The sequence below is a fragment of the Camelus ferus genome, chromosome 6 (genome assembly GCF_009834535.1).
Source record: "Camelus ferus isolate YT-003-E chromosome 6, BCGSAC_Cfer_1.0, whole genome shotgun sequence".
Classification (NCBI taxonomy): Eukaryota; Metazoa; Chordata; class Mammalia; order Artiodactyla; family Camelidae; genus Camelus; species Camelus ferus.
The window spans coordinates 42,073,508-42,086,373 of NC_045701.1; the positions used below are offsets into that span (position 1 = coordinate 42,073,508).

General features: G+C 39.5%; 1 protein-coding gene across 9 annotated transcripts in view; it reads right to left on the reverse strand.

The window, feature by feature from the left end:
* SLC25A21 (solute carrier family 25 member 21) overlaps positions 1 to 12,866 on the reverse strand; it is a 421,523-nt gene that overhangs the window by 3,463 nt on the left and 405,194 nt on the right. For all 9 annotated transcript variants that reach the window (XM_032481914.1, XM_032481920.1, XM_032481919.1 and 6 more), the window contains 2 exons: positions 2,564 to 2,745; positions 1,586 to 1,638 (listed from right to left, as the gene is read on the reverse strand). In XM_032481914.1, the coding sequence (XP_032337805.1) occupies positions 1,586 to 1,638; positions 2,564 to 2,745 (235 nt within the window). The remainder of the gene's footprint in view (positions 1 to 1,585; positions 1,639 to 2,563; positions 2,746 to 12,866) is intronic.

Sequence of the window (12,866 nt, forward strand, 5' to 3'; positions counted from 1 at the left end):
TTTCACCTTTCTCTCTACACCTTTCTTTCCTTTGGGGTTGCTAGGACCTGCATGTTTGGAATGAGAGTGGAGGCCAGGTCCTTGAATGAGATTTCCAGTTATTCACAGTTTTGTTTAGCCTGGACAGTACATTCACAACAACCCGTTTCATTGGATTTAACACCACAGCAACTCAGGACACCTCATGCAAAAACATTTAAAAAGCCAACCAAACATTTGCAACCCTCTAACAAAACTTGGGGTCAGATTATTTAAGAGTTTTGGATTAAGGTTCCAGTCAATTACCATTTTAGCTAAACTCTCCCTGGTCACCACCGTTTTCAGGCCCATCCCCTCCGGAGAAAGCTGGGTTAGGGCCAGTCCTGTGATCTTCTCTAATACTAGGTCTACTAGCAGGTTTTTACTGTGTGGTGAAGGAAAAACACCACATACTTGCAGAGAGAGTTGCAAAAATCACCAATATTCTTTATCATTGAGTTTTTTTTTACACATGGGCCAATGACTAATAGAAGGCAGGTCTGAATCTCAGATGTGAAGCAAAACCCAAGCTTAAAGGCTAGGCATTTCTAGAAAGTCTGGGATAGATGGACTGGGAATCGTGGGAGTGTTTTCTAAGCATATGAAAGTATGAACTGTTCACCAGCTTCAATTTACAGGCTGCTGTTCTAAATCTCAGGTTGGCAGAAATGCTGGTCCATCAGGCTGAAATTTAAAGGTAAATGCGCATGTGTGTGAGTGTGTTAGGGGAGGGAGGGAGACATTGGTGTTAAAAGGGAGGGATGGGAAAGGGAGAGATGGGAGGAGTACAGGAGGCTCTGGGGAAGATTACCAGGATGTCTAAGTAGGTGAGTGTGGCCTGGTTTGAAAAAAAAAAAAAGAAAAAAAGTGTGGTCTAGTGCATACTTCTGTACTTATTCACAAGGTTGCTTATAATCCAAGACTGTTTGCCCAGGTGGTTGAGTCTGCAGCCGTTACTTTCTTATCTATTTACACAGAGGCAGCTGACTCTCCCTATGGGAATGGCAGCCGGTTTTTTGTGGCTGGCATCCTGAGGTAAGGCCCTGAGCCAGAAGCCTCGGCCATTGTGCTGACAGGAGCGAGGAGGGTGAGTGCCCGGCTGCAGCCTCCTCACTCCTGCTCCCCAGAGGTAACTGTGAGGATGGTGGCTCTTGCCATTCAGAGAGGCAAGTTGTCTTCCTTTTCTCTTTTTGCTGTGAAGTTGAGGCAGGAGCAAGAATGGACCAGGAAGCGTTTTACTGGGCTGATGCCTCACTCAGTGACAGTCCTCCCCAGAAGCGACTCCAACTCCAACTGGCTGTGGATCCTTTCCTATTGACTTAAGCTGGGCTTTGGTTTCTATCAGCCTCCAGCAAGGCCAGAAACAGTAGCTTATAAACAAAGATAGAACATTTCTAATGGAAGCCTTTAGCGTCTTGAATACTCATAGACAACTCTGTATCCTCAAGGTTTCCATGTTTCACAGTGTGATGAACTTTCATTGTGTGACTGATAGACACAAATAAGGAAAAAAAGAGCTACTAGAACAATAAAGAAGGAAGGATATAAGTAATGACAACATCATTACCTGGTCCAAGCCTCATAATCTTGGGAAGCAGGCCTTTATACAAGGCTAAAATCCTATAACCGGAAGGGAAAGAGCAACATTCTTATTCTGAAAATAAAATGGAGTTGTAACTCAGCTTTACTGAGATGCTGACCCAGTATTTACCAAAACAAAACAAAACCCCAAAAAACTTCATAATTTTTTTTCAAATCCCCAAACAGTATCTGGCTAAGTATTCTCTGCAGCAAATTGGATGATAAAAAAATTATTTATTACTTAAGCTCTGCTGATTTCATCTAATTGGAAATATGACTTTCATCAGTGAGATGGTTTTTGTTTTCAAGACAGGCCTTACTTTCAAGACAGCTGTGTATAGGGACAAAATGACTCTTGTAACTGAGTTTAAAAGACCACAAACTCAGTCTTCACATAAGGAAATATCATGCCATTTAGATCCAAAAAATAAAATATTACTTGCTTACTAGAGGACAAGACCTGGTGAGGAGGGATGAAGGGACAAAAGTAAGACTTAAAAAAAAAAAAAAAACCCCTGCAGAAACAAGCATATACTTGAAAATTTTAAGAGAAAACTTTCATAGAACTCTCATGTTTAATTCTCCCAGGAGAATATAATTAGGTGACATCTTGATTAGATTTACAGTCAGAAGACAATCATTCTGCCCACATGTGAACAGGCCATTTTATATGCAATAGCACATTATGCAAACTGACAAGCAAAAAGTTCATCTCCGCACCCTGAAACTGACCCCCAGCATGTTGTGTGATGGTGGCTCACGTTTCTTGCTGGTGTAAGAACGTTTTGCCAACATCTCAGTCTTATGTTATCTCACCAAGTGTGTCACCTACCCCTTCAGTCTTCTCAGACACCGCCCTCCCCCTGCCCCCATGCTGGACGGCTTAAGGGCGCTCATCAGAATGGAAGTACAATACAGTTTTAACAAGGTTTTAGTCTTGCACACGTATTGAAGTCAGTGTTACCCTTCTTCCTGATAGACTGTTGCCATTGTTTTAAAACAGGTTCTGTACTTGATCTCTCCAGGAACTGGCTGAGGCCCTTGAATCCTACTTTTGGCAACATCAAAAGGGATGTTAATGACTGAGGCTATTGTGCCCGAGAGAAGACCAATCCCAAATTTCCTCAAAAACTCCAAGGTTGGATCCTAAAAAGAAAAGAAGAGTAAAGTAACAGAAAGGGAAGCGGAAGCCCCTAAGTCGGTTAAACACTATAAAGCAATATGTATTTAAGCAGAGCATTGCACTCCCCGGCACCCTCCTGTTATTCCAGCGGAACACATTAGGATTTCCTAGGCTGGAACTTGTTTTCTTGACAATCCCATTGGCTATGTTTTTACACATGGTCTAAATTGCTGAAGTACACATTTCCTCACACAGGATTTATAAACACAGTTCATAAAGAAAGACTGGTATGGCATATGGGGATGATTTGTATAATTGGGCTTCACAATGTACTTAGTATTACTGTATCAAAACAGGAGAAATCCAAGCACACTATTAGCTAATTGGCCAGAATATTTTACAAATGACAGCAACTTCCACCATGAAGCCTACTAAAATGCTCATTTGTGTGTGGACCCCCAAATGTTAAATTAAATCAAGGCTACTCTCGGTCTGCTGCTATTCCCCTCCAGGTTTTTTGCATTTATTTTCACATGTAGCTGATCCACTGTACTGAGAAGTGCTAGCTTCCTGTTATTAACAAACCAACTTGGGGAGGCTGCAAAACAGCCTGTGACATTCTGTGCATTATAAACAGTAGTAAGTCACTGGACTAATTGGCTAAAGAATTTACAACCCATTGTTCCTGAATCTTATCCTTCCTTTCATGGCAAAGGAAGAAAAGGAGAGAGAGAGAGACAGAGAGACAGAAAGAGAGAGACACACACACACAGACACAGACACAGAGAGACAGTGGGAGGGAGAAAAAGAGAGCGAGAGAGAGGGGGAGAGAGAGAAATATTTCTTCTTTCCTTTTGAATTTAAGTCCTTTACTTTGGTCTGATTTGATTTTCCAGCCCTCCCTGCTCTGCTTTCTGACATCAAAGTATTTAATTAGGGCTTATGTGGGAGTCACTTTCCTTCAGCTGATTTTTGTGCCCAGTAAGTTCACACTGTGCTTTGTTATAATGAACTTGCTGGAAAGTTCTCATTTTGTTTTCAGCCTCAGTTTCTTGCCTTGAAGAGAGGTCATCTGAGAAGCCGCAAGTTGCTGACGGAGACCCCTCATCCTTCCCCTGCCCTCTCTTTTGGTCAGTACTTCAGAAGGATCTCCACAGAGCAACAACACAGAGTAGTGCCGTGATGCTATTTTATCCAGCAAGAGAACTGAGAGGGGAACCGTTCCCTGCTTGATTTAAAAACAGTCAGGTCTGAGCATTGCATGCTTCTCGCTTTGATGGAAGAAGAAAAATTCTGGAAGCTCTGAAATTTTCAACTGAACCAAGAGCCTTTCTCGGGCACAGATACCATCACAGAAACTCCTATGTGGCTAAATATAAAAAGTGAGGGGTTCGGTAATAATTCTTGGATCTGGGCCATACAGGTGCTGGGGAGGTTTAAAGGGATTTAAAAACCAACAGGGTGTTTCAACAGGAAAAACAATGCAGTGATTGCAGTATGAGTGAGGTGTGTTTAAATAATTTCCCCTCCCCCTATTTTTTCCTCTTTTACAAGGAGAGAAAAATGCCTTTATGTTAGCCTTCTCCACTCCGGCACAGAAGCAGAACTGGAGACCGACAGGATGGTGGATTCAGGACCAGCTCTGGTTGTCGGACCCGGCACGAGTCACTATATCACTCAGAGCCCAGGGGGTAGAAGTTTCTAACACCCACCTTATCTTTGTACTGTACGATTTTCCTGAGAAATAAAAACAATAATAGCAGTAAAAGTGCTATGAGTGTTGTACAAGCCTGGGCAGAAAATGGATAATATTCTTATGTAGCCTGTTTTCTAAAGCCTCAAAGCACCCTGTAATGAGACCCTCTCATGGTGTTCCTGTGACCCAGCCAAGAACAAGGGTGAAAATGATGACGTGTCTGCACATGGTCCTTTTGAGAAGTTCAGGAGATCGTGTCAAGCACGCAGCTTCTCCTGATGAACTGGGGAGGGAGAGGTGGCTGACACTTGATGAAGGTCATTATGTCTGGGACACGGCTGGAGACCAATCCTAAGGTCTTCAAGCCATCACAGTGTTCACCAGCACAAGCATTCACTGCACCCGTGTTTTCTACACATTGCCTGGCTCAACAGTAAGGTCCCACAGTAGTTCCCCAAACCAGCTGTGCATCAGAGTCACCTGGGAGCTTTACAAAATACGGATGCCTGGCCCCACCTCAGACCCACCTTAGGTTCCCAGCTCAGAATTCCCTGGGAAAGCGCCTGAGCATTGTTTTAAAAGATTGCCAGGACTTCTGATGTTGCCAGGCTGAGGGCCCAGGTCTGAAATCACTTATGTTGATATTCTATGCAGATGGTCAGTTGCCAGCCCTCTGGGCATTCTAGGGAGGAGAAAAGCCTTTTGAGGATGGCCAGGAGGTATCAGTCACCACCCAGAACTCTGAGCTCCTCTCCAGTCTCTTCCTCGGAGCCCAGGGTCTGCTCTCTGCAGCAACCCAGCCTGTGACTGCGTGGGCCAAGGAGAGAGCCCCGTCGGCTCTTCTCTGCCTTCTTTGCTGCATGTCATCAACCACCCTCAGATGAAAGCAGCCCCTCAAATGCCCCAGGCCTTCATCCCCTCCCACTTCTCTGGCTTTAATTCAGGTTCCCATTACTTTCACCAGGTGTTGCTTTCTTCTTGCCTTCATCTGTTCTTCACAGCAGCACCAGTGTTCTCTTTTTTTATAAAAACAGATCTGCTTCTGGTGTCTCCCTACTCAAAGGCCCTCAACCCTTCCTCACTGCATGGACAGTAAAGCCAAAGCTCCCCATGGGCCCTCAGGTTCTTTCCCACGATATGCTTCCAAATTACCTTTCTAGCCTCAACTTCTACACCTCTACCTCCAACCCACACTATAATCACACTGCTTAAATTACAATCATGCAAATTTGTACCAAACACTCTTCTAACTTTACACTTTTCTTCAAACTGCTCTCCAGCCCAGATGCCATTCTCCATCATTTATACTCACTTAAAGCAGTCCTGCTCTCTAGGGTCCAGCTTAAATCCCAACTTGCCCAAGAGACGTCTATGCATCTCCATTAAACATGATTTCTTCCTCTTCTGCCCTCCTGCAGCACCATCTGAACCGTAGTCACTGCCCATATTATGGTTCGTTTTGTGTTCAGTTCATGTCTGTGTGTCTCTATCTTCCCTGCTGGTGTGTGAGCCGGCCCCACAGAGGACATCTGTCACTCCTCTTTGTGTCACCTACTGTGCAGTGTGCACAGCAAGTGCTAAACAGATGCCTGCTGATTAGCCTATCAATGTGCTTGTCTATTTATTTTTATAGAAACGATGAGAATCAGGCTTTACCCTCAATCACTGTTTTTTTAAGACTCAGTGTCTCCTACCTTGGAAATGAACCCCTATTAGAATGTTATATTTCTGTCTTCCTGCCAGGAGGCATTAACATGGGGACATGACAAGGCACTGGACATTTGCAAAGTGGAGTGTTTCCAGGCAAATGGCCTGAGACTCTCAGGTCACAGAGCCAGGCCTGGGCTTGCTAGACCCCACTGTTCAGTGACTCACAGAGGGAACCGTGATTGCAGCCTGTGACCAGGTTTTAGCAAGAGAAGGCAATGGGCATAGAGGAAGATCTTGAACTATTACTCTTTGGGCTCTTATTTTTACACTTCCTGATCTTTTCCCTAGTAGGGAGAGCTATCCACTTGCCTCAAGAATGAGGATTATTGTAGGGGGACTACAAAGAGAGAGCAAAAGGTAATATTTAGCGTTTCTGGTTTTCAAATTAGGCTCTTCAGTGTATTTTATCAGTTAATCTTTACAATCTTTGATGTAATAGCTGTTACTTTTATTCCTATTTTACAAATGAGTTAACTGAAAGTTTAAGTATAAGAAGGTAATTTTTGTTACACAAGTGAATCCAATACTTTGCCTTAGGGGACAGTTTTTCTACTGATCCTTCTAAGAGTTGGTCAGTGAGCTGCTGGGGGAGGTGTCTGAGAACTTCCTGAAATTATAAGCAATGCTTCTGCTTATGTGTACATGGGGTTTTCTGGAGAAAGTGTCTATAGATTTTATCAGGCTCATAAGAGCTTAGAAACAACTTCATCAAATCATTTCTCCTACCAATAAATTTATAAAGTAAGAAAAGGACAATTCAGTGTTAAAAACATTGGGGCTGAAAACCGGAAGCCCTCATTTTCATGGGCGTTATCAGGCAATCACCTCAGTGAAAAGATTTCTGCAAACATTCCCACTCTGGATTCAGGTTACTCATACCTCAATCATATCTATGAACTCAGTGGTTCTCAAAGTGTGGTCTCTGAACCACTATCATCAGTATCAGGTGGAAACTTACTAGCAATGAAAATTGGGGTTCTACCCCAGGTCTACTGAACTCAAACTCTGGGGATGGAGCACAATAGTCTGTTTAAACAAGACCTCCAAATTATTCTGATGGATGCTAAAGTCTGAGAACCACTGCTTAACTGAAATTTATGGTTCATCTTTTTGGATCCTTGGGCTGGATAAGTGATGTTCTAAGAGGCTCTGGATGTGCTGGGAAGCACTTTAAAGCCTTCTTTGGTAGAAGCAGGGCTTCATTTCTTTTAGGCTGCAGAATCAAAGGCAACACTGTTAACTCTGTTCATCTTTTCCTACCCTTGCTCAGTCCAAAGCAAGAATGCACATCTGTGAGGCTGTTAAGTCTGAGTGAAACCTGTCACAGTCTGAATAGGTCATTCTGTACTAGCTATCAGTGAATCATTCCAGCATTTCTGTCAATAACCGTAACAACAAATAACAATAAAATTAATAGTAAAAATAAGTAGAAGTAATAAAATAATATACATGTTATTGTATTTGTGTTATTTTTCATAACTTTCATGAAGAGAAATAACGGGACTATTAATAATAGTTACTTATTGCTAGACACAATGTTATATGTATGTCAAATCATATACAAAACATATATATTATATCAGAACCTTATGAATTAGGTACATAACACCATTTTGCAGATAAGGACATAAAACTTAAAGAGTTAAATCAGTTAACCAAGATCACACTGCTTATAAGAGGAGAAGCTTGGATTTGGACTCAGGTTCCTTGGACTCTCAATCATATGCTATTAACCACTATGTTATATTGCTTCTCATTCATTGCATATTCATCTAACAAACATTTCTTGGATGTCTATATATGCCTGGTTCTGCACTGGGTGCTAGAATTGTGTGTGAGGGTAAATGGTCCAGAGAAAGGGTAGGGGTGACTTTATAATCAAGTACCACAGTACAATGTGATGAGTACTGAAATGGGGGTGTAAACAAAGTGCAGGGGTAATAAACATGCAATAAAAAGAGGGAGTTATTTCTGGACTTTCACTATCAAACTCTAATGAGACAGTACCTAACTTCTGCCTCTTAAAAACTTTAGGAAGTCAACAGAAGACATCTCATTGTTACAAGTCACCATGCATTAGCTGAATGGCTAGCCCTCTGGCTTGAGAATCGTATTACCTGGAATGTCATTTTGTTCCTTCCATCAGTTATTTTAAAAACTGGAAAAAGATGATGATAATGATAAGACACTCACTATGTGCCAGCCACTGTGTTGAGCTAAGCACTTTCTACATATTTAAGTCTCTTCACAACATCCCTGAGCAGATGAGGCAACTGAGGCTTACAGACATTGTCTACCTGATAAAGGAATATAATTTTGAATTAGCCAAAAGATGGCCAAGATTCTATTATTTGAAAGTGAAGAAGCCAAAATATTGAGAAGCCCTGAGACTGTCAGGTATCAAATAGCAGAATTAGAGACATAAGCTTGCCTCTCAGTATTGTACTCTAATTCAATATCTGAGGAGATTTCCTCTCAGCCCAGGGAAAGACTTAAGTGATAGAAAATAAAATCCTAGAATCACAAGACTAGAAGTGAACTCATAATGTCATCTAACCTAAGTAGAGACATCAGCAAGGTGGCAGAGTAGGAAGCCTTGGATCCTCCTTGCTCCCAGAAACACAATGATTCAGCAATAATTCAGGGATGAATTCTCTGTGTGAGAAATCTAGAAATTAATTGAAAGTCTCCTACACTCTGGGCGAAATGAAACTAGATTCACAGAAGCTAGTAAGGAGATGCAGCTTACCCTCCCATCTAAGTCCCTACCCTAGTGTATCACCATGCGGTCACGAAGACTCCCTAGCTCAGGGGCTCACAGGGGAGGGAAGAGATTGGTTCACATTTTCATCACCTCAGTTTCTCTGGAGCTGCCCAAAGAACTGGCATGTTTATTGTCAGTTGGAGTTGGAGTTTATTGGAGTTCTGATGGGTCCAGCACAATCTAGCCATCTGGAGGAGAACTGAGATGAAGGTTTGGACTGGTAGACACCACAGCTTTCCCCTTGCTCAGCACAGAGCAAGCGCACAAAAATGATAGCTGCCTACTTCTCCCTAAGGATGGAAAGAGCTGGTACAGGTCCCCAAAATCTCTAGTCAGACTGAATCATGGGGGACTTCTCCTCTGTGAGGCCAGTGCATGTAGATTGCCTTATGTAATGTACAGACACCAACACAGAGAGTCAAAGAAAATGAGGAATCAGACAAAGATGTTCCAAATAAAGGAACAAGCTAAATATTCAGAAAATAAACATAATGAAGCATAAATATATGATTTACCTGATACAGAATTCAAAATAACTGTCATAAAGATGCTCACTAAGGTTAAGGGAACAATGCATGAACAAAATGAATTTTAATGGAGAGAATTTTACTGAAGATAAAGAAAATACAAAAATTAACCAAACAGAAATCATGGAGATGAAGAACACAATAATTGAAATGAAAAGTTCACTAGAAGGATTCAGCAGGAAACTAGATCAAAAAGAAGAAGGGATCAGCAAACTCAAAGACTGAAATCACTCAAATCACTGAAGATAATTCAGACAGAGGAGCAAAAAAGAAAAAAAGATGGAAAAAGAGTGAAGACAGTCTAAGGGATTATGGGACCATAAAGTAGACCAAAATAAGCATTATGGTAGTCCCAGAAAGAGAACAGAGAGAGAAAGGGCCAGAAAGCTTACACAAAGGAATAATGGCTAATAAACTCCTAGATCTGCAGAAGAAAATGAACATCCAGATCCAAGAAACTCAAAAGACACCATATAAGATGGACTAAAGAAGTCCACAGTGAGCACGTTATATTCAAATTGTCCAAAGATAAAAAGAGGATTTTGAAAGCCTCAAGAGAAAATAGAATTGTTACATACAAGGGAAACCCCAAAAACTATCAGCAAAATTTTCAGCAGAAATCTTATAGGCTGGAAGGGAATGGGATGATATATTTGAAGTGCTGAAAAAAAAAAGTGCTAACCAATAATACTATCCTCAGTAAAACATTCCTTCAGAAATGAAGGGGAGATGAAGACTTCTGAGACAAAAAGCTGAGGGAGTTCATCACCATTGGACCTACCTCACAAGAAACGCTGAAGGGAGTCCCTTGACTTGAAATAAAACATATTGATGTATATTGAAACAGCAGTATGTAGCATGAGAAAATTTTGAATTTATTCGTAAAGGTAAATATTTGCAGACAAATCAGAATACTGTATTACTGCAATGGTGGTGGGTAAAGCACTTTTAAATCTAGGCTAAAAGTTAAAAGACAAAAGTGTTAAAACTAATTGTAAGTAAAAAAAGAGGTTAAAAGATATATAATATGAATAGATATAAACTGTGACATCAAGTGTGGGGGAGGGGTTAAAGTGTACAGTTTTTGTATACAGTAGAATTTAAGTTGTTATCAGCTTAAAATAGATTGTTATAAGACATTTTATATAAGCCCTTCACCCCTAAAATACCTATAAAAGTTATTAAAAAAAAATAAAGGAATCAAAGCATATCCATACAAAAAAAATCAACACAATACAAAGGAAGATAGCAAGAGAGGAAAAGACAGAAGAAAGAACTTCAAGCCTAACAAAGGACAATTAACAAAATAGCAATAGCAAAGTATTCCCTAATTAGTTACTTTAAATATAAATTGATAAAATTCCCCGATCAAAAGACATACAGTGGATGAATGGATTAAAAAAAAGATAACAAAAACAAGACCTACTTAAATACTGTCTACAAGAAACTCACTTTAGATTTAATGACATATATAGGCTAAAAGTAAAGTGATGGAAAAAGATTTCATGCAAATGCTAACCCAAAGAGAGTGGAGATGGCTATTATTTATTTCAGACAAAATAGATTTTAAGTCAAAAATTGTCACAAGAGAAAAAGAAGAGTATTATGCAATGATAAAAGGGTTACTCAACCAGGAAAACATAATAATTATAAATATATACGCACTAAAAATCAGAGCACCTACATATATAATGCAAAGATTGATAGAAATGAAGGGAGAAATAGATAGCAAATACAATAATAGTGGGAGACTTTAATATTCTACTTTCAATAATGAATAGAACATCCAGACAGAAAGTCAATAGGAATAAAGAAAATCTGAACAAGACTATAGACCAATGGACCTAAAAGACATATAAAGAACATTCCACCCAAAAGCATCAGATTACATATTCTCAAGCACACATGGGTTTTTCTCCAGGATAGATCACATGGTAGGTCACAAGTCTTAAATTTAAGAAGACTGAAATCATACCAAGTATCTTTTCTAACACAATGAAATTAAACTAGAAATTAATAGCAGAAGGAAATGGAAAAATTTACAAATCTGTGGATATTAAACAATGACATGCATGAACAACCATTGGGTCAAAGAATAAATAAAGAAGAAAATTAGAAAATACCTCAACCTAAATGAAAATGAAAACACAACATATCCAAACTTATGAGATGCAGCAAAAGGAGTAGAAAGAAGTACATTCATGGTGATAAACACCTATACAAAAAAAGAAGAAAGACCTCAAATAACTGAATTTTACAGTTCAAGGAGCTAGAAAAAGCAGAACACACCAAGCCCAAAGCTAGCAGAAGGAAGGAAATATTAAGATTAGAGCAGAAATAAACAAAATAGAGACTGGAAAAACAACAGAAAAAAATCAATGCATCTGAGTTGTTTTTTTTGAAAAGATAAAATTGACAACCCTTTAGTAAGACTAATTAAGAAAAGAAATAGAAGACTTAAATAAATAAAATAAAAAATGAAAGAAGAGACATTATAACTGATGACACAGAACTAAAAATGATCATAACAGACTACTATGAACATTTACATGTCAACACACTGGATAGGTTAGAGGAAACTTATAAATTCCTAGAAACATACAATCTACCAAGACTAAATCATGAAGAAACAGAAAGTCTGAAGCGACCTATAACTAGTATGGAGGTTAAATCAGCAATCAAAAATCTCCTAACAAAGTAAAAACCCAGGACCAGATAGTTTCACTGGTGAATGCAATTAAACATTTAAAGAAGAATTAGCATCAATGCTTCTTAAATTCTTACAAAAAATCAAAGAGGAGGGAACACTTCCAATTCATTTTTATGAGGCCAACATCACCCTGATACCAAAGCCAGACAAAGACATCACAAGAAAAGAAAATTACAGGCCAAGATTTCTGATGAATACAGATGTAAAATTCCTCCATGAAAAAACCAGCAAATCAAATCCAACAGCATATTAAAAGGATTACACATTATGACAAAGTGAGATTTATCTCTGAGATGCAAAGATGGTTCAACATAACATATGACAATCAATTAATGTGATACAGCACATTAAGAGAAAAAAGGATAAAAATCATGTGATTCTCTCAATAGATGTAGTAAATGCATTTGACAAAATTCAACATTCTTTCATGATAAACACTCTCAACAAACTAGGAACAGAAAGAAAACATCTCAACATAATAAACTCCATATAAGAAAGCCCACAGCTAACAACATAGTCACTGGTGAAAACCTGAAAGCTTTTCCTTTAAGATCAGTAACAAGGCAAGGACACATGCTTTCACCAGTCTTCTATTCAACATAATAATGGGAGTCCTAGTCATAGAAATTATGCAAGAGAAAGAAATAAAAGGCATCAAAATCAGAAGAAATAAAATTGTCCCTGTTACATATGACATAGTCTTATATGTAGAAAAATCTTAAGACTCCACAACAAAA